The 23,530-nt window shown below is 43.1% G+C and overlaps 2 protein-coding genes across 8 annotated transcripts in view; both read right to left on the bottom strand.

Moving 5' to 3' along the window:
- MAP3K15 (mitogen-activated protein kinase kinase kinase 15) overlaps positions 1-14,086 on the bottom strand; it is a 100,707-nt gene extending 86,621 nt beyond the window's left edge. For both annotated transcript variants that reach the window (XM_080377611.1, XM_080377612.1), the window contains exon 1: positions 533-14,086. In XM_080377611.1, coding sequence (XP_080233737.1) covers positions 533-851 — 319 coding nt within the window. In that variant the 5' untranslated portion in view covers positions 852-14,086. The remainder of the gene's footprint in view (positions 1-532) is intronic.
- A 153-nt stretch (positions 14,087-14,239) lies between these two features.
- Positions 14,240-23,530, bottom strand: part of SH3KBP1 (SH3 domain containing kinase binding protein 1) — a 232,590-nt gene continuing 223,299 nt past the window's right edge. For all 6 annotated transcript variants that reach the window (XM_080377614.1, XM_080377613.1, XM_080377615.1 and 3 more), the window contains 5 exons: positions 23,418-23,527; positions 21,976-22,101; positions 19,267-19,538; positions 17,775-17,838; positions 14,240-15,298 (listed from right to left, as the gene is read on the bottom strand). In XM_080377614.1, coding sequence (XP_080233740.1) covers positions 15,257-15,298; positions 17,775-17,838; positions 19,267-19,538; positions 21,976-22,101; positions 23,418-23,527 — 614 coding nt within the window. In that variant the 3' untranslated portion in view covers positions 14,240-15,256. The remainder of the gene's footprint in view (positions 15,299-17,774; positions 17,839-19,266; positions 19,539-21,975; positions 22,102-23,417; positions 23,528-23,530) is intronic.

Here is a 23,530-nt window from a genome sequence, read left to right as displayed (position 1 = left end):
GATCACCCTGTTCCTGCCGCATGCAAGCCAATTTCACCATCCAGGTCTGGAGTTAGCACATGAAGCATCTGGCCAAGCCATGCCACATCTCACTCCAAGCTCCCAATCCAACTGGGAGCTGGAAGACAATTCTTAGCAAAACAAACTAGCAAGAGTTTTGCAACTCCTTAAGGCTTGGTTGGTACAAGTAGGATCCACAGTCCTGCTGGAGCAACACACTGAAAGAGCTAGTGTAAGGGCCTGATTTTTTTCTCACACCTCCTCCTCCATGTGGCAGGATGCTCCTGAAGACCAGGCTCTTGCTCTCACTAGATAAGACTGCGCTCACTGCCATTTTCTTGGGTCTACACCCCTCCTCAAGACCCCCCTCACGGTTGCCTCGTTCCCCCTCTTCTCCAGCCCCTCCGGCACCACCTTTGCCGAGCCTGCCCCAGCTCGGCCGTGGCCCCACACAACCCGGCAAGGCGGCACAGGGCAGGGGCGAGCCCCAGCCCCAGCCCCAGCCCCGGCCCCGCCGCGGCCCGCTGCTCACCCGCGTCGTAGAAGGCGTCCAGCACCGCCGTCTCCCCGAAGTCCAGCTCCCCGAAGTTGACCGTGACGAGCTGGGCCCCCTCGGCCTCGCAGGCCCGCAGCAGGCACTGCCGCGCCCCGGCCTCGGGGCTCCGCGCCCCGGCGCCCACCTTGGGAGGCTCGTTCAGCACACACACGGCCCGCAGGCAGCGCGGCCGCGGGGCTGCCGTGCCGCCCTCCACCGCCTCCCCGCCGCCCGCCGCCGCCTCGGCCGGCAGCTCCGGCTCCGCGCAGGGGTGTGCTGGCTCCGCGGCCGCGCTGCCGCCCGCCGGGCTCTCCATAGCGGCGTCAGGGGCCGAGGGGAGCCGGTGGCTGCCGGCAGGTGCTCAGGCGGGGCCGCGCCCCATCGCAAACTGCTGGGCAAACTCCAGCGGCGCAGGGCGAGGGGCCTCCCACCCGCCCCGCTGGCGGCCCTTCCGCCTGCGCGTCTCCCCTCGCCTCCGCGGCCGGGCGGCACCGCTCCCCGGCGGGCGGGCACGGGGACCGGCGCGGAGGGACGCCGCCCTCCCGGGACGGGACGGGACGGGACGGGACGGCGCAGGGGAGCGCGGCGCGGCCCCAGGCTCCCCCTCCCCACCGGCGGCACAGGCGGACAGCCCCGCCGCGCCTTCCTGGGACGAACGCCCCGTTCCCCGCCGCGACCAAAGCAGCGCGGTACTGAGAGGCAGGTAGCACCGTCGGGGCGATCGCGCCTCGTTTATTATTGCGCTCCCCCGCCCCTCGCAAGCAGCGGCCCCGCGCACCGCCCGCTGCTCCGCTGTTACTGCTGCGGCTGTTGCCTTTTCACACGGCGGCACGGTGCGCCGCGCCCGGGTTCCCGGGGGGTCACAGGGGTTAGGCTGAGGCGGGCGGGCTGCAGCGACCGACCCGCCCGTCGGGCTGTTGCCGTCCCCCGGCCCCGAGGGGCCTTCGGCGCGCCCAGCCGCTGGGAGCCGCGTACCCGCCGGCTGCCGTGAGGAGCGGCTCGGCCGCGGCTGGGGTCCCCGCCGCCCCGGGGGCTGCCTCCGGCGGGCCGCCGGAGCCCGGGGGCTGCCTGCTCCGGGCGCCTTAGAGCTGCTCTTTCCCAAGAGGCAAAGGCAACCGCTACCACGGCTTCCCTCCCCCCCCCGCTAATTCTTCTTGACGTTATTGTTTGAACGACTTTGACCACAGACAAACTGTATCAGAAGTTTGGATAACAGTTCATCTTTACATCCCATCTCTTTTCTTTAAAATCTCCAACGATCATGACAAAATCAGCTCCTAGAAACTCTGTGGCAGCTCCTGGCTTCTTTGTAAGAACAACACTAATTTTGAGCATCCCATTTTCTAAACACATTTTTCTTGTTAGCCTCAGCTTTGGCACTGCTGGCGGGCGAGTTGCTGATCGATGCCACAAGAGCAAGTGAAAGGCAGGTGGGTGGGTGACTTTGTACCTGGGCCTTGTACCCCAGCTGTCAAAAGGACACGGATACACCCTGTGGAGACTACGGCCTCCTGGAATCAAAGGAACAGTGGAAAACTGCAGTCCTCAAATTTGTATTTGAAGCAGTAAACCTTTCTGGAAAGCTTTTGCATCTCATTTTTCACTCACTGTGATAGAAGTCTTACACAGTCTTCACCTTCTGCTGCAGCGTGGCTCTGCGTGGCTATCAGAGGTTAATACTGTGACTATGCGCTCACTGTAATACAGCAAAAGCAACAACCAAAGGCTTACAGCACAGTATTTTCCTCTTTAGGTGCCTGGCACCACAATGTGGTGACTATAATAAGAATTACAGTAGCCACTCTTTCTGAGAAACACTCCAACATGACAATACCACACCGCTGTGCTGTGTTCCTGTTTGGTTAGTGGCTCGTAAGGATTTTAGAGAGAACGTGGATAAATAATTTAAGAGGCAAAGCTGTTTCATTTTGGAGAGTTTGGGGCAAATGAACTGTTGGATTTGGTCCATATTTGGGGGTATGTGTGCTTTTTTGGCAAAAACAGTAGTAAATGAGACCTTGGAGGAACTATATATACCATGGCCACCAGAGATCCCACTCATTCCTGGCAGCTTTCCTCTTGGGGCAAGAGTAACTTGTATGACAACTCTATCAGCCTTGATCTAGGAATGCACCAATCAGCTGATGTAATGGGAGAAAAATCTAAATCTGCATTTAGAAGATACTGAGTGTGCACATTGAAGCCTTTGACCAACAAAAAGCACTAGCACATAAGCTTATGATCCTCCCCAATACAAATCCTACTTTGTATTTGTTTGCATTATAGGAAACTTGTTGAACAGCTGGTATTAAAACTTGAAATTAAACATACAGCGCTGGCAAAGTTAAGGGATTATTTACACAGGAAAGCATTTATCTTACTCAAGAACATTCCTGGGCTTTCAGCAACATACATGCAAAAAATTGCAATTTAATGGGTTCAGAACAACAGATGCATGGTGTGGTGCTTTCTGTCATCATGAAAATTGTTGAAGTGTCAATTTAGATCAAATATGTAGGCCGGAATTGCTTAGTGGGATGCCACGGAGACATAATAAATAAACCTTTTCTATCTTCTAGATATTATTAAAATGTAGCTTTTTGTAGGTCTAAGATATGTCTTTGGGTTTCATTTTGCAGTTTTTAACATTTGGTGCTGTTTTAAATTGCTTGCTGAGAGGTCTGTCTCTTGGTCTTGAAACAGAGTGATAGTCTGTCTTAGTAGATACTTTACATGAGTATAATTAAGAAAGGGATACTTTCCCCTTTTCTTAACTACATTCACTTGTCTTCCAAACAGTATCCTCACTATTCCTTGTGCAAAAAAAATTCCTAACAAGCTGTCACATTCTGAATACCCATTTTCAGTAATTTAACCCAGTGCAATTTGTTCAGAGTTTGTACACTTCTTTTGAAGCTAGAAGGAAGGAGTATTTTTAAAGGCAGAAGCTTTATTTTATATACTGCCACTGAATCTTCAGAAACTGCGGTTCAGTGCTGGTATGCCTGACATTCCCACTGAGCAACAGTACCTTCAGGTCATGCAAGTCACTCAAGTGAGAATAAATGGGAGATTCAGGTTTGGGGATATTTGAACTGTTTCTGTGCAAACAAAAAATGTTACATCTAGAAGAAAAAAAAAGCTAAGACATACAACACTCTTTCCTCTTGGAAACACGGCATAACAAGGTTATAAAAAGAGCCACTCTGCCCCCAGAGTTGCCTATTCAAAGGTCCAGGCCAGAAGTGAACATTCAGTTTTCATACACCTTTCCAAGACCTTTTGCCTTTGCACAGAACCCAGCCTAACAAAACCAAGCATAAACCCGAGAAGTCAACATTCACTCTTATACAGTAACACAAAGATGATGCCACAATTTTGTCAGGCAGCACTTTGCGCCTATCAAATCCATTTAGTGCGGAATATTAGTTACCACTTAGACACCAGACACGTTTGCTGCAATTCACAAAGACAGTAAGTGTCCAAAGAAAATAGATGCCCTTGAAACCACCTTTTAAAATTATTTTTTTTTCCATTTTGCAAATCCCTGAGCAGCAGTTGTTTCTCTAGGCATAACTGGGCTAACAGGAAGCGAGTTATTCCTTTCTTTCCCAGGGCTACAAACTTAACAGTTCAAACTGTAAAGCTGAGCTGCAAATTATGTAAAGTTTGATGCCACAGGCAGACGTGCTACCTTTCCCCCGATGCATGTACAGCTACAACATACTGTAGCTTCCCTTTTTTTATAGGAAACACACACTAGAACCAGTAGCATAACTGTCAGTCTGCAACTTGATTGCACTTTTAACATTTTCAGCTATAAGTGGGGCTCCTCCCATTTTACCCAGAGTCAGGGAAAGCCCAGATCTCTTGGTAAGTGCCAAGTAAACGAGAAGATGCCCAGGCCCGTGGGAAACCTGAAGATCTGAGCTGTTCTTCCCAAGTGCAAATCCACCTGCTCATGCCCTTGCAGTATTTCCTGAAGACTGCCCACCAGCACAGCATCCTGGGCATCCATCACACCTCGTGTGGCGGGGCCCTGGAGTTCATCCATGGGTGCTTGGCACTGACCAGACTCACACACGGGCACACGCTTAGCCATGACCACATCTCCCTCCTGCCCTTGCATCCCAGGCAGAGAGCCCACAGCTGGGGCCAGGCAGCAGTGTCCTGTACAGGCTCCTCCAAGAAGCACTGTCGGAGCAACAGCCGCCTTGCACAGACACGCGTCCAGAAAGCCTGAAGTCTGTATCCTAGATGTGAGAATTTTTTCTGTATTGTGAAGATCAGGCATTAGGGAAAATATTTTAATGTCTGAATTCTTTCCCAGCAAGCCACTGTACTACTGTACCAACCTTCCAAGACCATGTGATTTGTGGTGTTTATTCCCAGCAAACACTCTGTTAATGGACTTTGTAATATTACTGTTGCTAGTGTGCTGCCCTGCTTATTGTCATTCACAGTGAGCAGGTCTCCAGGTAACCATACAGATACTGTTGTCATGTGGATGAGAAAGAAAATATTTAATTTCTTTACTGAATCGGAAGATAAGATTATTTATTTCAAAGCATCGATCCAGATAAAAGAGGTTTTCTTTTTCAAGGTCATTATGTAGAAGCTTTACTAGAGTTTAAATAAAATGCTGTAGATGCTCCCTAAGAAGTCTAATAAACAGCTTGGTTTTGTTCAAAAGTCAGATTCAAAATTTGTACAACGGAAGCTGAGCAACACAGATGGTTCAAGAAAATCTTCATGAAGAGGCCTAAAAACGCTGCAGGCTTTAAAACTTGATGTACAGCAAAGCACACCTGTTTGCAAGGGGAAACTTGAGTGCCTCAGAGTGATGTGAAGTCAAAACAACTTGGCCACCAAATCAGCATCGGTGGCCAAGGTTCAGAGATCTCCGAGATTCTGAGCCATAGGTTCAGAGATCTCAGAGATTCTGCTTACTTTTCTTTCACTGGGGAGTGGGGAGGCTTCACAAGTTCATTTGACCGATGAACCAAGAATGAAGGCAAAGAAAATGACTGCTGGGTCAAAGCATATAATCCCTAGCACAGCTTTCTATTCAGATCTACTGTTTTGCACAGGAAAGCACGTTGTACAGAGCATCTGCTCACTACCACCCCTTGCAAATGAAGGACAAGGTGACATCTGTAAAATACAAGGTTAGTCAAAGGGTCATCTTTGTCTTCCTTTCCTCCTGCCTGACCTGGAGAATGATAATTTTATACATATACTCTTGTGTGCTCACAAGTAACACACAGCAAAATGTAATCAATTTCAAAATTGGCTTTGATGCCAAATTCCTCATCTCCTTTAGCTTCCAGCACATCCAGCACTATAATCAAAAGTTATTGCTTTTGGATTTTGAGTAGTTACAGGGCAAGTCTTTGGGAACTTGAATGATTAAGGAGTGCAGGCTAGCAGTGAAGAAGTTATGCAGGTCTCTCAATAGCTTCCACAAAACCAGAATTTCACTTATAGATGACTGTGTGCATTTGAAATAAAAAAAAAACACCCAACAACAAAATAAAACAGACCAACAACCCACCAGTAAATACAGTAGAAAAGAGAAGGATCCCCCCCAACCTTTCCTGAATCTCTATGGACGCGGAGAGCTCACACTTTTCGTATGGCTGATAGTTGGTATTATTTACATTATTTCTATCAGACAGCTAGATCAGACCAATTATGCAAGACTCAGGCATGTGCATTTACAAAGTCTGGTTAAAAACTTTATTCTGATTTAAGTACCTGTGGCTCTCCAGTCTTCCTCACTCAATTCAGGAAATGAGGGGCAAACAGCCAGTTTATAGCCAGAAGTTAACTCACGTTCTCCAAAATATAATCTTTATACATTTAGCCAAACAGAAAATCACTTAGCTCCAGTTTTAAACACATTTCAAACAGCTTCTAGTTTATACTTTAGATGGGAGAAACCCAATCCAGGCCCACATCCAGAAAGGTCTCCCTTAGACCCTGAAATTTCTGAACCCCCACTAAGACGACTAATGCTAGAGAAAACCTCAAGAAAACCTGGAGAAAGAGAAAACTTCCAACTTAGGAGGATACAGTCCTCAGCTGACTGTCTACATCATTGTGATTTTTAGTATTCAAGTACTGGATATTAATACTTCAACAATATCACCTTCAACAGCAGCCTGTGCACATGATAAATGTTTTCTCTTCCGCAGTCCTAAACCTAACAGGTTGCTCCTTGTGTTAGGTCTCTACAATTCAGCAGGTCCCAGGGGTGAGAAATACACATTTCCTTAAGGAATAAGAAGGAACTTCAAGAGATCTGGCTTAAAGTTCTTGCATGGGCAGAAGAAGAAATATTCCTACTAGGCCTGATTAATTTTCCTGTTTTCAGCGTGATCAAAGTATCTTTGACTTCTTTATGAGTCACAGCTCAGTGCTTTCATTGCAGCTGTTCTTACAGGTTGCTATAAGACAAGATTCTCACTTAGCCTTTCTCAGGTTATTTCTCACTGAAGAAATATTCATGATGAAGGCCACCTGAGTATTCACTTTTATCCCACTTAAACAGGCTTGTTCTGTTTACTGATTAATGAAAGCCCAGCAAAACTGTGACTGTGGCAGGGAACATGACATGGTTATGCACAAATATTGTACAAACAATGGAAAGGAGTAGAACACGTGGCTTGGTTTTATTCATGTTTTGGTGATTTTTATATTGCTGTAGTTGCCAGATACATGGGGATACATGGGGCTTAGAAGCTTAGCAAAAGCAAAGGTGTCAGTGCTGCTTAAAAGCATTTTAAATATCTGTAATGACAACGGGTTTGGTATTGCCAGTTGGGACTGTGAAAAGTAAAGAAATCCTGAAGAGGCAAGAATTTCTTTGAAGTGACAAATAAAAACCCCCTCATCTGTTATGTCGATATTCACTTTTATAATAGGTCCTAATGAAAACTTCATCTGTTTAAGCAACATGGACATTCAGTACAGCTTCAGTAAAAATCCTTAAATTGCACCCACCTTTTCTTCTTGTTAAGGCAGTCAAGAAATTGCAGCATCTATTAAATATGAACTTGGTATGTGAAGAAAGAAGTCTATCAATGTCCAAAATAGGGGCTTTCTTTTTTCAAATCAACAAGTAATTCACATTCATGAACTATCAGTGTGAAAAGTCATGGTAGAAGCAGGCAGTAATTGGTAGGAGCGCAGCAAAGGCACCTAGTGAGACAAAGAACATTAGCCTTTCCTATAACCTCTGGCAACTGTTTTCTCTGCTTGCACGATGCCCTTGCTTTGTAAGTGTGAGCTTATTAGTACTAGGTCTGATTTTAATATTTGGGTTTGGCTAGGTGCAGTTCTTAGTACTCTAATGATGGGACCTGAATGCACCCAACACTGCGCACCAGCTACAACTGGTCCTGAAGCTCTCCTGGTTACATAGTTAGACGTCTAAGGTGCAATGCCAGACGCTTCATTTTCCCTACTTTGTCAACTTGTATTAAATTTATTCTTTGCTAAAGCAGTGACATATGCTCGAGGCTATTAAAGCCACTGCCAAATAACATGCCACTCTTGTACAGTTAGAAAGTTTTACAGCCAGATACATTGTCACTCAAATGCAGTCCCTTTTCAGACATCTATCTGCTAGTATGATGGGAATCATTCCACAAGTTTTATAATGCTGGAAGCGAGACCTTCAGCCCATCATTGTGTCAAATCACATTTCTGTCAAAGTACTGACGAGTTTCTTCCTGCATTTTGCAGTGAAAACCAGGTTAAATAGTAACTCACTTCCTGTTCTAACCCAAGACACCTAGAAAGCACAGAGCATTCCTGACCTTTTCATAGAAACCAATACACGCTTTGCTAATAGCCTTGGAATAAAACATCTACCTCTCCTTTTGATTTGGGAAATTCCAAATAATAGCTATTTGAAGAAAAGAGTTAAGCTGATGATAGCACTAAGATTTCCACAAGCAGTAGTAAAAGGTAATCCTTTTTGTTACCCAGCAGCCTTGTTTTCTCTACAAGTTTAAATCCAGTTGGAAAACCGTGAATGATTTCAGTATTGCTCTGTAGTGTTCTTAGCTATTCACACAGCAACAAAGTAAAAGGCAAGGTTACTAATTTGGCACACATATACATATAGGACAAGTGTCAGATCCTCTTTCTTACGTCCCCAAAGAAGCTGCAGACTTCCATATGGCACACACTCACCACTACAGCATGAAGCCAACTTGCTGAGCATCACATTTGCTTTCTATTTAACTGAGGCACAGCAACATCCCAGTCCAGCCTGCAGAGATCAGCCAGAGCCTGCAGAAGGCAACCAGCTTACCTGAGCTGCAGCATCAGCACCTTCACGTGGGCAGAGGCAGAGGGCTGCATCCATAGCTGGGCAGCTCCCCTACTGTGTGTCAGCGGGGTGCTGACACACATTTCTAGAGCGGGAAGGCGTCAGATTCAAGACAGGAGGAGATTTAAAATCTGAGATTGCTGCCATTTATAATTATGCAGAAGGCTGAGGAAGCGTAAGGCCTGAATCAGGGGACCTGTAAAGGCAAGTGAAAATGTGAGTGGGAGAACTCAGGCTTACCCCAGACTTGCACCCAGCTGGAGAGAGAGGTGCTGCTCCAGCTAGTGCATTGGTGACAGGTACCTGCTGCACTGGGGACATTTGGGAGCTCTGAATCAGCACTTTGACCAAATCAGCCTCTTGACTTTAACATATCTCAATTAGTCCAAGTCCAACATTGAAGCTTGTAGCCATTGCAGTAATGTAGCACCCTTCTTGTGCAAGGGCTCCCCAAGCACATTACTGAGCTGCATTTCTGAGACGAACAGGTGCTTCAGGTCAGAGCTTTAGAAGCTTTCCATTCCCCTGAGATCAGGGACACATGCCAGGCATGACTGCATAGTCACAGCACAAACATCCTGAACCTCCAGTGAGAGACCTGCTATCCATTAATGAGCTAGTTTTCTCCAGCTAATGCCGGTATTGCTAGGGCCTCAATATTTAAGTCATGCTTCCCCCTGCCTTGTGCTTTTATTTGCTAAATGGCTGCATCTGTGCCTCCGGTGGGGCTCAGTAAATTTGGCTTTTTCAATCCAGAGTAGCCAAACTATCCAGGAGCAGCAATTTCCATGCAGGTGCACCTACTTTTCTACTTACCCTTCCTCAGTTGCTATTCTGCTTTTTGGTGCTTTGAGCCAGGAGAAAGAGTATGGTGCACAGATTCTGTGAACTGTGCTGTCTCTGGCACTACTTGTGCCCTTCGCAATGAAAAGCATCCCCAAAAGGAGCTAAACCCAGGTGACATGTCTTCCTGTATCAGGGACAGCTGCCCAGCTTAATTTTCACTACCTCTAAGACAAGCCAAAAAAATGTTCTCACAAAATAAACTCTTCGTTGCTGTTACCCAAGGAGGTGAAGAGCAGCCTGATGGGTCCCTTTGCAGAAGCATGTTTGCTGTTTGCTCACTGGGATGAAGCACACGGGGAAGAGCTTGTCATTCTGAGGAAAATGGTCTCCTACAGCAAATCAAAATGCCAGGTCTGGGCGCAGTGCAGTGAAGGCGTTCTACCAGGGACTCTTCTGAAAACAGATACTTCTTTAATGTTCTGATATTCAAAATTGCTTGTGAAGCCTGGTCATTCTTATCTAATCGGCTCTGTCATTCTAATTTTCAGGATTTTTCCTCCAAGAGAAACAGCCCATTACAACTTTTAAGATGGTACTGATAAAAGCCAATTATGTTTTCCCCTGGCTACTATCATCTACTTTCCCTAGTTGCTTTTCCTACACAAAAAAGATGAAGAGAGTTCAAAACCTGCTTATTTGAGGGGCTGAGAGAGACTGGTAGGCCCTGCCTCCCTATTGTAACCTTTACAATGTGTGAGAACAATTATTCTCATGGTTCTAGAGATTTGTCTAGAATTATAGCTAATTAACTTGCTAAAATACACTAAGATAACACTCCAGTTTGAAGGGTAACAATTTCAACAAATTTAATTTACATCTTAAATTTTTCATCCTACAGTACTAACACGTTTAAAAATATAATTTCTAATACATTTAAAAAAAAAAAAAAGAAGAGTATTAAGCCATTTGTTAGTTTAGCTGTTTGCACTTTGGACTCCCACACTGTCTTAACAGTGGAACTGGGAGCACCGAAACGGGGAACTCAGCTGCATCACTGGTTCAAGAAAAGCCAGACTGTGGCAAGCACAAAGTCTCGCAAGCATCTGTTCGGAGGCTGCTAGTGGTTGATGCTAGCTACCTGTAAAAGTTTGTGCCTGCACAGGGTTGGAAATCATCTTAATTAAAAGAGCCAACACAAAACATGGGTGTGTTGAGTGGGTCCGACAGCCTTCCTTAGCGCAGGAGAAGGTGGTGGGGAGGGCAGCACAGAGCTCTGGGCTGCCCAGCACCAGGCTGGTGGGTGCTGAGGCCACCCACCCCGCAGAGGCACACACAGCACCACAGCTTCCTGCAGACATCTAAAAAGAGTCTTTTGCTTCCTCATCTGCTCTATTCCAGGCTGGAATAGGGCTGACGACTTAAGGAAGTTGGTTGTTTTCCAAAGGCAGGGAACGACAGGATCGGAGGGGCCGCGCGGTGGGAGGGCAGGAGGAGGGAAGCCAGGACAAATGCAACCAGCTGGTAATTCCTAGGCCAGCTCAAGAGTCAGCTGAGGCCAAAGGTGCTGACTGAAAACTAATTTCTGGCTGAAGGGTATTAATAACCATGGATACAAGTACTCAATGTTTGGTGTGGGGAGTTCAGCTCCACACCCTCTGGCTCTTGTTAACCTAAGGATTGCCCTGAACAGAAGTTAATGCTTGGAGGACCCTCTTCTTGCCAAATCCTACAGGAACTGCAGCTGCTCAGCAGCACTGCCACCCCAGCACGGCTGAAACCCCCCTCAATGCAAAAGCTGCAGAGTGGTTGATTGTTTCTACTTTAAAGCAGTATTCCTGCCTGCCTTTTGAACCAGAGCTTGGCTGGGTGAGAGATATCTTCCCTCCAACCAGCCTTCACTTTCCTCACCAATGTGCCTCTGTCCTGTTTCCAGCCCCAGGGTCCTTCAGAGGTGAGGCAGACACCAGAGAGCTCGCACATCTGCCCAGCTGTGTGCTGCGGCAGAGGCTGCTGCCTGGCCATTCCCGCAGGCTGGAGCGCTGCACGTCACTCCCACCCCAGCTGCACTCTGGCTTCTGGCGCTTGGGTATTTGTGGGATCCACAGACTGCAACACCTCTGACCACAGCCCCTGCCTGCTGCCAAGGCAGGCCTGCAGCAGCATAAACACCCCAAGCCAAGGCTAGAAGCATGAGAGCTGTCAGCACAGTTATGAACACAATGGGGCATGGCCAAGGGATTCACAGGAACACCGGACATCTCCACGCCACACCACCCCTGCAGCTGCAAATGTGTTTTTGTGCCGGCGGGCTCTGTGCTGCGCAGAGGAGCTGGAACGCCGCGGTCCCTGGGCAGCTGCTCCTGCAGCAGGGCAGCCTGGTGTGGGGGGTGAGCAGGAGGAGAGCGGGCCTTGCTTGCATGTCAGTCAACTCCACAAGAAGATGAGTGAAAACGATTCTGTAGCTTCAGCAGAACATGAATTTCTATGTGTATTTTATGCTCTCCCACCTTGCTTGCACAGGTGTGCATTTCAGTCCTGGCTGTCACGGAGTACAGCACTCCTACGGACATTCCATACACAAAGCAGCTCACAAAATTCACTGGGCAGCTGGCAATCATATACCTAGAAAGAAAAATTTACTGCATATAGTTTCATTCAATCCTTCGACCTGTTTGCACACCAACGGATTCATCTAACCCCTCTGCTCATTTACAAATGGGTTGTTAATAAGAAAAACAGAGAAGATGAAATTTAAGTAATAGAACTTAAAACCCACTTTGACTATTTACCATCTTATTTCCATGCAGAACTTTTTTAACTGCTAAGTGCTATGCTCTCACATTAAGAAATACTTGCTCCTTTTTAGAAAGAACATAAAGAGAACATAAAACTGCTTTCTTAATAACCTAAACATTTTCCAAATCAAGAATTTGAATATTGTCATCCAAAGGCATGAGCCTGATGTTTCACACAAGACTTCTACATGTAAACAGAAGTCTGCCACAAGACCGGTGTGTGCATATTAATGAAGTCATTTTACACAACCCTTCAAACAATTTTTAATCATTGTCACATCAAAATCATTTTGTAGTTCACCAGCATTTTCTGCTTTTCTTTAAATATAAACCCAAGCATTTTTAAAAGCAGCAGTTTATATCCACAGGTTTAATGCATAATTCATCCTCTTTATAAAGGGAAAATCCATGTGTTATGTGAAATACTTTCTACTATTATAAAGAAATGCAGCAAGAAGAGCTTACATTTCTACAAACTCTCTTCTCCCAGAATAATCAACTTTCAAAACCAAAGCATTTTCACAAAATCTTATTTAACCTTCTTTTACAAAGCACAATATGACGGACTTCTAACATGGATTCATAAAATGACAAGATACCATCTCGACAGGAGAAAAAAAAAAAAAGTATTCTGATATAAGGAAACTCCATGCCAAATTCAGGCTTTCATTTGCAAAAAATGGAACATTACTGAGATGTCTCTTATATTTTTTGGGGTGCAAGTCAGGAATCAATACTTTATTTACCACAGATACAATAGTTTATCTCTTTAAGGATGCAATTAGGAAGACAGAGCTGTTCATTTCTGGATACACACTGCAAATGTGTGACTACAAACCCAAACAGGATTTTTATTCCTTATCCCTCATTTCCTCTGGTTCTCATAACTCTGCTACTACCCTCACAAAAAACATGGAAGTAATCTAGAAATCTTTATTGCTGGAAATCCATGGCAGGACTATCATTCTTTGTACAAAAATATTTTAATGCAGTTATTTAGAAACATTAAGTAAGAGTGTTTCAGTGATAAAATACTTTATTAGTGCTTCTGAGTACATTGAGCAATGTATTGGGACTTCTAAAAAAAATCTCGAGTTTCACTATCCAATCTTTCAGTCTCAGACACGACAGAACAGAAGCAGATGCTATGGTAGATGAAATCAGGCCAACAGCGAGGTTCTGTATTGCCAGTTGAGGCCACGAAGCAGTATTTGGGTATGGTGGAGCGTGTATTTTATATATCTATGCATATCAAAAAGATTATGGGAACTCTACCAACCACGTGTGAATGTGACCCGCCAAGTGAACACTATGTCTCCGGCTCCTGGCAGGCAGGCTGGTTAGCTGTGATACAGGATATGCTGGCTGGAGCCAGTTCTAGCACTTGACAAGATGACAAACAGATCCTTTGTGTGGTTTTTTTTTTTGTCACTCTGAAGCATCACTAATATCACTCACCCACTCACTCTATGCTATGCAAAAATATCCACTATTTACATGCTTTGTACAAACTCAACAGAGATTGCTGACAAAGTATGAGATACTCCATGGCTAGTAAGGAACACAAAACCACAAATAGAAAAAGACCTTATTTTGAAAGGATGAAAGTGAACAGAGAAACTAGAAGAAATGAAGTAAGCATCAGGTTCAATAAAATGATGAAAAGAAAGTCCTGCTGCAAAAGCAGGACTATAAAGTGTATCAGTCTATACATGTACAACATAACGCAGCAAGCAATACCACACAAACAGCAAATGAAACAATGTCACACGATAGAGAACATTGTGCATGAAATAATACAACTTTTTATTCATGTTTTATAGATTACTTTTATTTATTTTTGCTTTAATAATGCATATTCTGTTCACTCTGTGCAAAATCGGGGACAGAGGCGGGCGTTTAAATCATCTAATGAAAATCAAGCGGAGATGAACATTCAAGTTGAGGGAGAGGCCTATCAAAACCAGGAAAGCTAAAAAGCCACAGCTGCTCAAGACAAAGCTGCTCTCAGCTGCGCCCTTTTGTCCTGCCACCTTGCACAAACCTGGCTCTACTGACTGAGCAGCTGTACACTGGGAAGGTGACCTCTGCTGGGGACAGGAGTCGTCGTGGTGGCTACATTAGGGAGACCTGGCTTGCAACTGGCTCCAGTCAGTGTGTGGCAAAGAAAGGCACAAATCATTGCAAAGACCAGATTTCTGTTGGTTGGTTTCCTTCTCGTAAATACATTACTGTACACAACGTAAGTTTAAATGGTAGGGGATTTGGGGACATAAAATTGCATATTTAACAGAACTTAAAACTGTAACAAAAAGTAGGCTGTTCTATCTCAAAGCAAAAATAATCCCTCCAGTCCCAACGTTAACATTCATTCCTTGCTATATGCAGTACAAACATTTTAAAATCTGTGACAAAAGACAATTAAAAACCAAAAGTCAAAATCATAGAGCTTGTAAACAGATAATCTGAAATACACTTTATTTATGGAAAAATATCATCAAAATAGTACCACTATGGACTAAACTGCCTGAGTTTTCATTTCACCTAGGATCTTGAAGTAGAGAGCCTTTAGCACAAGAAGATCAATTTCAGTCACAACTAGTGCTGCACAGCACTGCTTTGGGTGGAAATTTTGTCCTTGTTGGTATATTTGTTGTGCTATCAAAACCTGTGCTAATCCTTCAAATAAAGGGATGTCGAGGCAATTCTTAAATCATTTGGCACAAAGTTATTTTGGCTGGGGCATAAATTTTGAGTCTCAGTCATGAAGAATAACGCAACATTCCACCTATCAAGTATTCACTTTGATTGAAGAGCTTTCTTTATGTCGTTAACTTCCATCTGAAAGCAAACAAACAAATTTGTGATGAAATTAGATGCTTTAGCAAACTGAGGCACAGTTGGTGCAGCTTGAAAAGCACATGTTTCACCTTGTCCACAGGTCTGGAGCATGGGTTTTATATTACTCATTTCCACAGCTTTCACAAATTGAGGTGACCTTCTCAGCTGCACAAGATGAGCACGCACAGCTTCCTCCCCTCAGAACTTGAAAAGTATAGCCGCCGAATGTACCACAAGATCTTTCAAACTCTTTAAACTACAACTTTCACAAGTCACACAGCTCACTGCCAGGAATTAGGTGCAGAATGAGCACTGTGTCCATGCACTGGCTGCTGCACTTACACCCTGCACAATTAAACTGAACTGCTGACAGTGAGTAGCTGAGGAGCAAAACCTATCGTCTCTCTCCTATAGGGATAGTGGCCGTGAAGCCGAAAATTGCCTGGCAGGAAAAACTACTCACAGAGTCGCATCTCTGAGTAACAGGTATTTGTTTATTCAGCGCTGGGAGTGAGTGGGATCGCATCACCATACCCACTCACTCTATTTTACAAAGCAAAGATATTTATACATTCAGCAATAGCATATGTTACATGTGGGCAGTCTTTCATGCCCTCGTCTTTTTACATTACATCATTAGGTAAGTCTTCAATCTGGTGCATGCTCAATACGCTAGTTTCTTCAGAGCCAAACTACTGAACTGGTTTAAGCCAGAATTTTCTCCTCTTTCTATAGTTCTGCTACTTTCTAACTGCCTGTCTGTTATCTCTGTACTTTCTTTTGCCCCTTATCTCTGTACATTCTTTTGCAAACACTTAATGCCATGTTTGCTCATCTTGTGCAGCTTAAACAACTTGACATTTATACAAGCTAAGCTTTATTGCTACAAAGTTTTATTTTACAAAATTCCTTGCATTAGTTGCCTCCTACACCCACAAGCCTGCGTCCAGGCACCTTAAGGGCTCTGATGAATGTACACCCATGTTGTAAAGGGACGAGTCTGAAACCACCATCAGCCCAAGTTGTACACTTGGCACCTCTGACAGACACTGGAAACCCTGAAGCAGAGGTATTAGATTTATTCAAACACACCCTCTCAGTGCTCAACTGTGCCATATCATCAAGACAGCCTTCTTTAACACACAAACAGAGAGCTGTGATAATTTATGACTATCCCATCTTCATGTAAAGCTAATAATGCCACCTGGGCTAGCACCTGAGCATTTACCAGCGTAAGCAACATTTGAACTGGGGTAAAAGCATTCAGCTGTAAGATTATGATTTTAAAACCATCAATGCAGGTCCCTGTTGTAAGGGATGTGAAGCCATCCTTGGAGGTAGAATCCAGACCTCTGAATAGTCTGACCTGTAAGACTAAATCAATAACCACTATTTAAAAACTTCATTGATTTTACCTGAATAAATTTCAATTTTAGCTGAACATGAATTGTGTGTTACTAGAAGCCATACTTCTATTTGGTTGCAGGCATAAAATCCTTTAGGGAGCTTTGGAGCACAGACAGTGATGGTCCCCTGTTCTGCCACCCTTTGCCATGTTCCCAAGCATTTTACTGAGCAGGAACAGCCTAGTGACATTACAATTCAATTTTCTATCCCTAATACAAAGGTAAAGTACAGTTGACCTACACCATAAAAACATAAAATATAATCAATACTGAACCACTTATCAAGTACATAGACTAGAACAGAGCAGAATAGATTATTTCAGCTGGAAGGGACCTACGACAATTACTTAGTCCAACTGCCTGACCAATTCAGCGCTGCCCAAGTTAAGGCACGTTGTTAAGGCCACTGTCCAAATCACTCTCCAAAACCCAGAAAACCAACCAATGATCCTAGCAAAGGCCCAGCTTCACAACCCTCACACAAGTAGGGCAGCATGCTACCTGGCAAATGGCTACGCCAGCATGACAACATCTAGAGCTAATGTACTATACAAACTGTGGCAGCAGTAACTGGGCTCTTAATCAGAGCAGCTTCTTGTATATTGTTTAGGATGCTTTAGTAAAGACAACCTGAGTACAGTCTGTAAAGCAGACATAAAAATCTTGCTATATGAAATAATATTGCAAGCATATCAACACTAAGACAAGTTTCCTACAAAATATAAAGCTTAGTGAGAGAGCAAATAATTAATAAATAAATAAATTAATTTGTGACAAAATCAAACCACTAAAACTGAAACTAAAAAATGTCATAGTTTGGAACCTATATTGTGTTTAATTTCCTAAATTATAAATTTTTAGATAATTATCAGGCTTTTCAGTAAGAATGCAGTATAGTAATATGTATGACACAGACTGACAACACTATGAAGGAAACAGGTATATCCCTTTCAGAAAAGTTAGGTTTTGATTCAGTGGAATCTAAGTATTTAAGCAGAGTTTTATGTCCCATTCCTGAGGGTAAATCAAACCTGTCAATACTTCCATAACATTATAAATAATTTAAGTACCTGCAATCGTAGACGGATCTTCTTTTCTTCATCCAGCTCAGACAGCAACTGTTTAATCTCTTTTCTGTTAAAAGAATGCAAAAAAAGCTTGGAATGGAAATGATTAAACTAGTAAAATACAAATGATCACCTCTTGGAGGCATACTTTCCCTGCTTCACTAGTTACCTTTTTCCCTCTGAACAACTGATTAAAGTCAGTATACTCTTGTATACTATACGCTATACAACAGAGAAGTAAGACACATTATGAAAGTACAGAACCTCCCACATCCCATATGGCTAATGAACAATGTATTTCCTCTTAGAAGCCCTGCATCCACAGGCTTTACTCTGGACTGGCTGTATCAACACTGTGGTGGCACCAGCTTGCCTTTTTTTCTGTACAAAACATAGATGGATTGGCTGTTGGTGGCTTATAGGAACTGGTAACACACATCCTGCCCATTCTATCACATACTTAAGCCACTTAAAAGCTGTTTATGCCAGCAATACAACATAACCTTCAACTTCATTTATAAGACTTAATGATCCTAAACATGGATTTGCTGTCAACCTTCTTTGTCAGGAAGGGGACCATAGCTACACGGAGCAACACCTCCTCATGCTTCCACGGAGTGATCTCACCTTAAGACAGAAACCAGTAGGTGGAAGCAGCCCTTGCAAGAAGGGCCAGGGAGACCTGAAAAGCAGGTGTCAGCCTCAGAAGTGAAGCCATGGGGCTTGGAGCTAGATCCAGCCTGAACCACACCCTTCCCACATCTTCTCCCAAACTCCCTGTGAACCTCTGTTCTGCCACAGTCTCTGCATGCTGCTTTCCCTTTTCTTTTTCCTGTCTGTGCTACACACAGCTGACAATGTAAGTGAAGGTTTAGCTTCCAAAACTTTAAATATTCTCAGGAATAGCAAAAGCTACATGCCAGCCCCAGTTTCTCCTAAGAAATGAGCAGCTCAAAGATTAATAAAGATGCCCAACACTAAACCAGTAAGATTCAGGGTCATAAACACACCAGGTCTTCACACGTCCTAATCACAATTCAATTACTTCTTTTGTAATACGAGCTTGCTGGGAAAATGTGCTAACAGTCAAACAACAAACTGATTTAATAATTTTAGGAACTTGTAGTAATTTGTACTACAACTGGAAGAAATGCACTCCTTATTAAGATCAGTGCACGTGAGTTCCCAAATAGTTATTAGCAAATAAAACATAAGAACATTATTCACTGGTTATAGCTTGTATCTTAACTTTTTCAACACCCCATAAATATCTGCTTCTGTAATAATACAGGGAAAAAGCTGTTACAGATGGATCGTGTCAGCCTTTTTCCCTGAGCTTCTCACCCCTGAATGTGTTCTGTCAGATGAAAATCACTCACAAACACAAAGGCAAACTGTGCAGAGTAATACACAGGAAGGCAAGCTCAAGAAGGAACTGCTACCACCATGCAGGAACGGCTGCATCCCACCAACAGCTGTGATTTGCAGTACTTACTTTTGCTGGTCTTTCATTGTTTCAATGATGGTTCTTAGCTCCTTAATTTGAGTTCTCAACTCCTCCAGGGCAGTCTGACCTTGGCTCAAGTGCTCAGTCTTTGGCTTTCCTTCAGTACCGAACAGGGATGGGGAATTTGACCTGTGGCCTGTTGTTCCCATAGCAATTGAGTGAAATCCAGGTGACGGTGAAGGGGATAGTGATGGTTGTACGTTACTGCCACTAACCAAACCTCCTGGTTTTGGAGGCAAGGAAGTTTTATTATCAGACACCTGCAACAAAAAGAATAACATCTAATTTCTGGAGAAAGCTTTATGAAAATCAGACCTCTAACAAATATTAAGAGTTTTGTTGCTCTTCAGTAATGTTGAAAGTCCAAGGTCTAACATGGTCAGTTTTGACCAAAGCACGTCAAATGTAATGATTAGTCATTATCTTTGTACATGTGCATCAGAGGGAGTCTAGTTGGGATGCAGAAGTTCAGACAGCTTCAGTAAGACTTTCCACAGTTGTTACAATCAGACATCAACAAGCATTTCCAAGATCTCAGGTCTACCATAAAACAAACCAGGGACAGATGCTCAGTGTTTCTCTCAGAGGTTTGTGAGAACATACCTACATCCATGGACATCTCTTGCACAGCACAAAACTGTATGGCCAAGAAGCCAAGTTGCATTTTTTTGCAGATTAAATTTACAATTGTCAACTAACCATTGACGGAATCTTCAACATCCAACATTTTTTTTAAATCAAAAAATGTTACATGTTGCCCCTAGTGTTATGAAAATAGCAAAAGATTCCTCAAGTTTGCTTGTTGGTGTGATATAAAAAGAAAACCAAAATCCCATGGCTTCAGAATCATAATCTATTATTAATAAAAAAAAAATACTGTACTATCCTCTGTTACCTGAAGCTTCTGTGAATTCCCATAAATACCAATGGCTCTTTATTCCTCCAGGAACTTAAGAGAAAATTCAGCATTAACCTAGTTATCCTAGAACCACGTGGCTAGCTCAGAAGGATCCCATGCTTCTTGAATTTCAATCCAGTGCTCTACTTATTAGACAAGGCATAGAAAATCTGAAGTCCACCTACCAAACATGACCAGCTACTTCACTGCATACACAGAACACTGTACAAGTACAGTTAGCACAATGGCAAGTAAGGGGAGTCTTAATAATTTATAATATTGTTATTTGGCAATGCTAATGTGTGCTGCCAGGAGTATCTGAAAATCTAATTTAGCCAAGAGTAAGAAAAAGCACTAAGGCAATCTTCCAGCTCCATCTCTGGAAAAGAGAGATTGAAGTTGAATGGAAAGTATGGTAAGATATTGAGAAAAAATGCTATGGAAATGGAAGGAGACATTAGGTGGACAAAGTAACCGAGAGAAACGTTAGTGGTCAGATGAAAATTAGGAGAAAGCATGATGGAGAGGGAAGAGCAGGATCAACTGGATTCTGCAAAGAACAGTCTTCCCCACTAATACACAAGCCTGATAGAGCACAGAATCCACCCTGGGCAGGCACTGCACAAAAAAGTGCTGTGCAGAGAAAAAATTGTGATCATAGAAATGAAAATGGCATTACAATCACAAGACAGCTGAATCACTCTAGTGACTTAAATGCTTGACTTCATGACCTTAACAATATTCTTTTAACATTATATATATATATGTGTGTGTGCATGTGTGAGTAATGTGTACCTATAAATGGATCTTTCAGGGATAATAATCCTTATATCAGTAGAAGCAAGTTTCCTTTGGATTGAAAAGAGACGTCAGGCTGAGTTTAAACCCGGAGCAAGTGAGTAAGGCACAGCTGAAGTCATCCACGCTGACCACCTTATTCCAGAGCTTAACTGGCTATCAAAATTAACACCTCCAGCAGCTACTTTCTGATAGGAGTCATCTTGTTTCACAGGAACCTTCTACATCTTTGGCATACCAGCATGTAATTTATGAATCTTGGCCCAAGAGTTTTCCTAAATGCAAAGTGCTCCCAGAAGAGGGAGCCATACAGCAAAACATTATGCTGGTAACTTGATCACAGAAGTGCATGATTTCATCTTTCAGACACTTCTGTTACACTAGGATACTTAGAATTTAGTATTTGTGTTATTAAAGATATCCCTATATATTACAAAATAGCTCCAGCCTCTAAAGCCTGACCTACACAGTCCTTCTGTAACACTCAACTATCCTATAGTTTTCTATCAATATACAGTAAGAATGGCACAAGCCTGTAACATGAATAATTACTACCAGTATAAAAAGTGATTATACTTGCAAATTTAAATTCACATACTATTAGAGTGGGTCAAAGAGTTTTATTTTCTCTGCTTACAGACCCCTCTAAATGTAAACTCAATTTACAGCTGAAAAAAAAAAAAAAAAAAAAAAGGCTTTTGTTTCTAAAATTTCTAAAATTTATTTCCTTAGCTTCTCTGAGTCTGTGAAAAGTATTTACACTAGAAGAACAGTATGGTTTTTCACATTATGGTTATGGAGACATTTTAATGGTGCAATTCACCTTAGACTTGGATTTCAAACAGTGAAAAATGTTTAGAAACCCTTACCATTTTAAGCTTTAAAAGGGCTAGTTACCAGGTGACTGTTGAATTCAATTTTAAAAATAAATATTTGAATACTGTTTGAAAAAATGAAGATGCACATGATAAGGTTAAGCAGAGGCATTCCAATTAACTTACTTGTGATATTGTAACAGTTCTTGATTTCCTTGACACATCAATAGTTTTGTGAGCAAGGGAAACATGTTCCTCCTTCTCATCTTCAGGGCTTGGTGAGTCAAAGAAATCGGGACTTGAAAGGGATGACTTTCAAGACAAACACACACACCACAAGAGAGGGGAAAAAAAAAGCAGGTATTTTCACTGTACAAGAATTTAACAAAGGAAGAAGAAAAACATTTATTTGATTACCTTTTTTTAGTTATCATTTTCAAAGTGACAACACTTAAAATGAGGACTCTTGCTCCTCCCATCCCCTGTTTTTTAGATCTTATTTTCAAGGCTTTCATAAAATGAGACATACTTGATGAATACTCGTATACTTGCTGTTAAATTCAACATTAATTTACACCTTTACATCACATTATATCATAAAATATGAAAGCACCCTCCTGTCTGCAAGAAGAGCTGCACCTTATTTGGCCAGGATGCTGAGCACCGTGCTGTGGGGATGCCAGCTCTGCCACCTGGGCAGCTCTGCCATGGTCAGTGCAGGTCTCACTTTGCTGCTCTTCAGAGGGCGCATGCTGCTGGCTGTGCACACTGCTGGCACTTGCAGGGCTGCCTTGTGCACGGCCTCTTTGTAAAGGTGCAAACAGGGAAGGTTCTTCCCACTCCTTGTTCCTTTCCCCATAGATTTGACAGAGGAAGAAAAACCTCACTGTCGTCTGTATTTCAGTATTTATGTACATAGCCAATTTTGAAAGGTTTCTTTTTTGTGTTCTATTAGTTTCATGATAATCCTTTTTGTTTTCCTCCACTTTGTTTTTCTTCAGCAACACGAACATGGGTAACCATCAGTGGTTGCTCTCATTTTGATATTCCAGAATGCAAAATAGCATGGAAATGAACAAACGCCAACCCCCTGAAAAACTGAGCAGTGGCTTCCACAGTATGGTTTATGAGACCAACTTGTCTAAAGATACATATTAGAGAGAAATTTACATCATGCTTATGTTTACAATTGTGAACTTAATGAGAAGAAACACATGAGCTGTTGAAGGCTGAAATAGTCTGTTTGTCCTCAAAATCTCATACATGTCCTAAAGAAACCAAGAGAAATGCTTCTTTTGGGAAACACTTTCAAAATCCTTAATACTTAGAGCAAACTAGTTTATTCCACAGATTTTTATAAAGGATTCTTCTGGGCTCAGACATGGCTGGCCAGGAATAATTGGCAGCAACCAATAAAGAGGTACAGATCTTGTAAGAGAGGTAATGTTTTAAACATCAATATTCAAAACACTGGCAGCCTTTTGACACTAATATTCTGGAGCTGCATCTCTCTGCCTCACTGTACGTGTGAAGGAATGCCTGTGCAAATGTAGTAAAAACACCAGGGAACACAAATAGGAGGGAGGAAAAAATGAGAAAAAAGTATCTTTAAAAGAAAATTAACTTACAGACGTAAGAGACTGCGAGGGTGGTCGCCTGCCAGTAGCTTTTGGTCTGGTTGTGGTTGGATGATTAAGCTTCTCAGCGATTGGTATTACAGAGTCAAAACCTTCCAAGTCTT

The sequence above is a fragment of the Falco punctatus genome (assembly GCF_963210335.1).
Source record: "Falco punctatus genome assembly, chromosome: 2".
Taxonomy (NCBI): domain Eukaryota; kingdom Metazoa; phylum Chordata; class Aves; order Falconiformes; family Falconidae; genus Falco; species Falco punctatus.
Note: the sequence above shows the minus strand (reverse complement) of the source record. Positions and strands in the feature narration are given on the sequence as shown.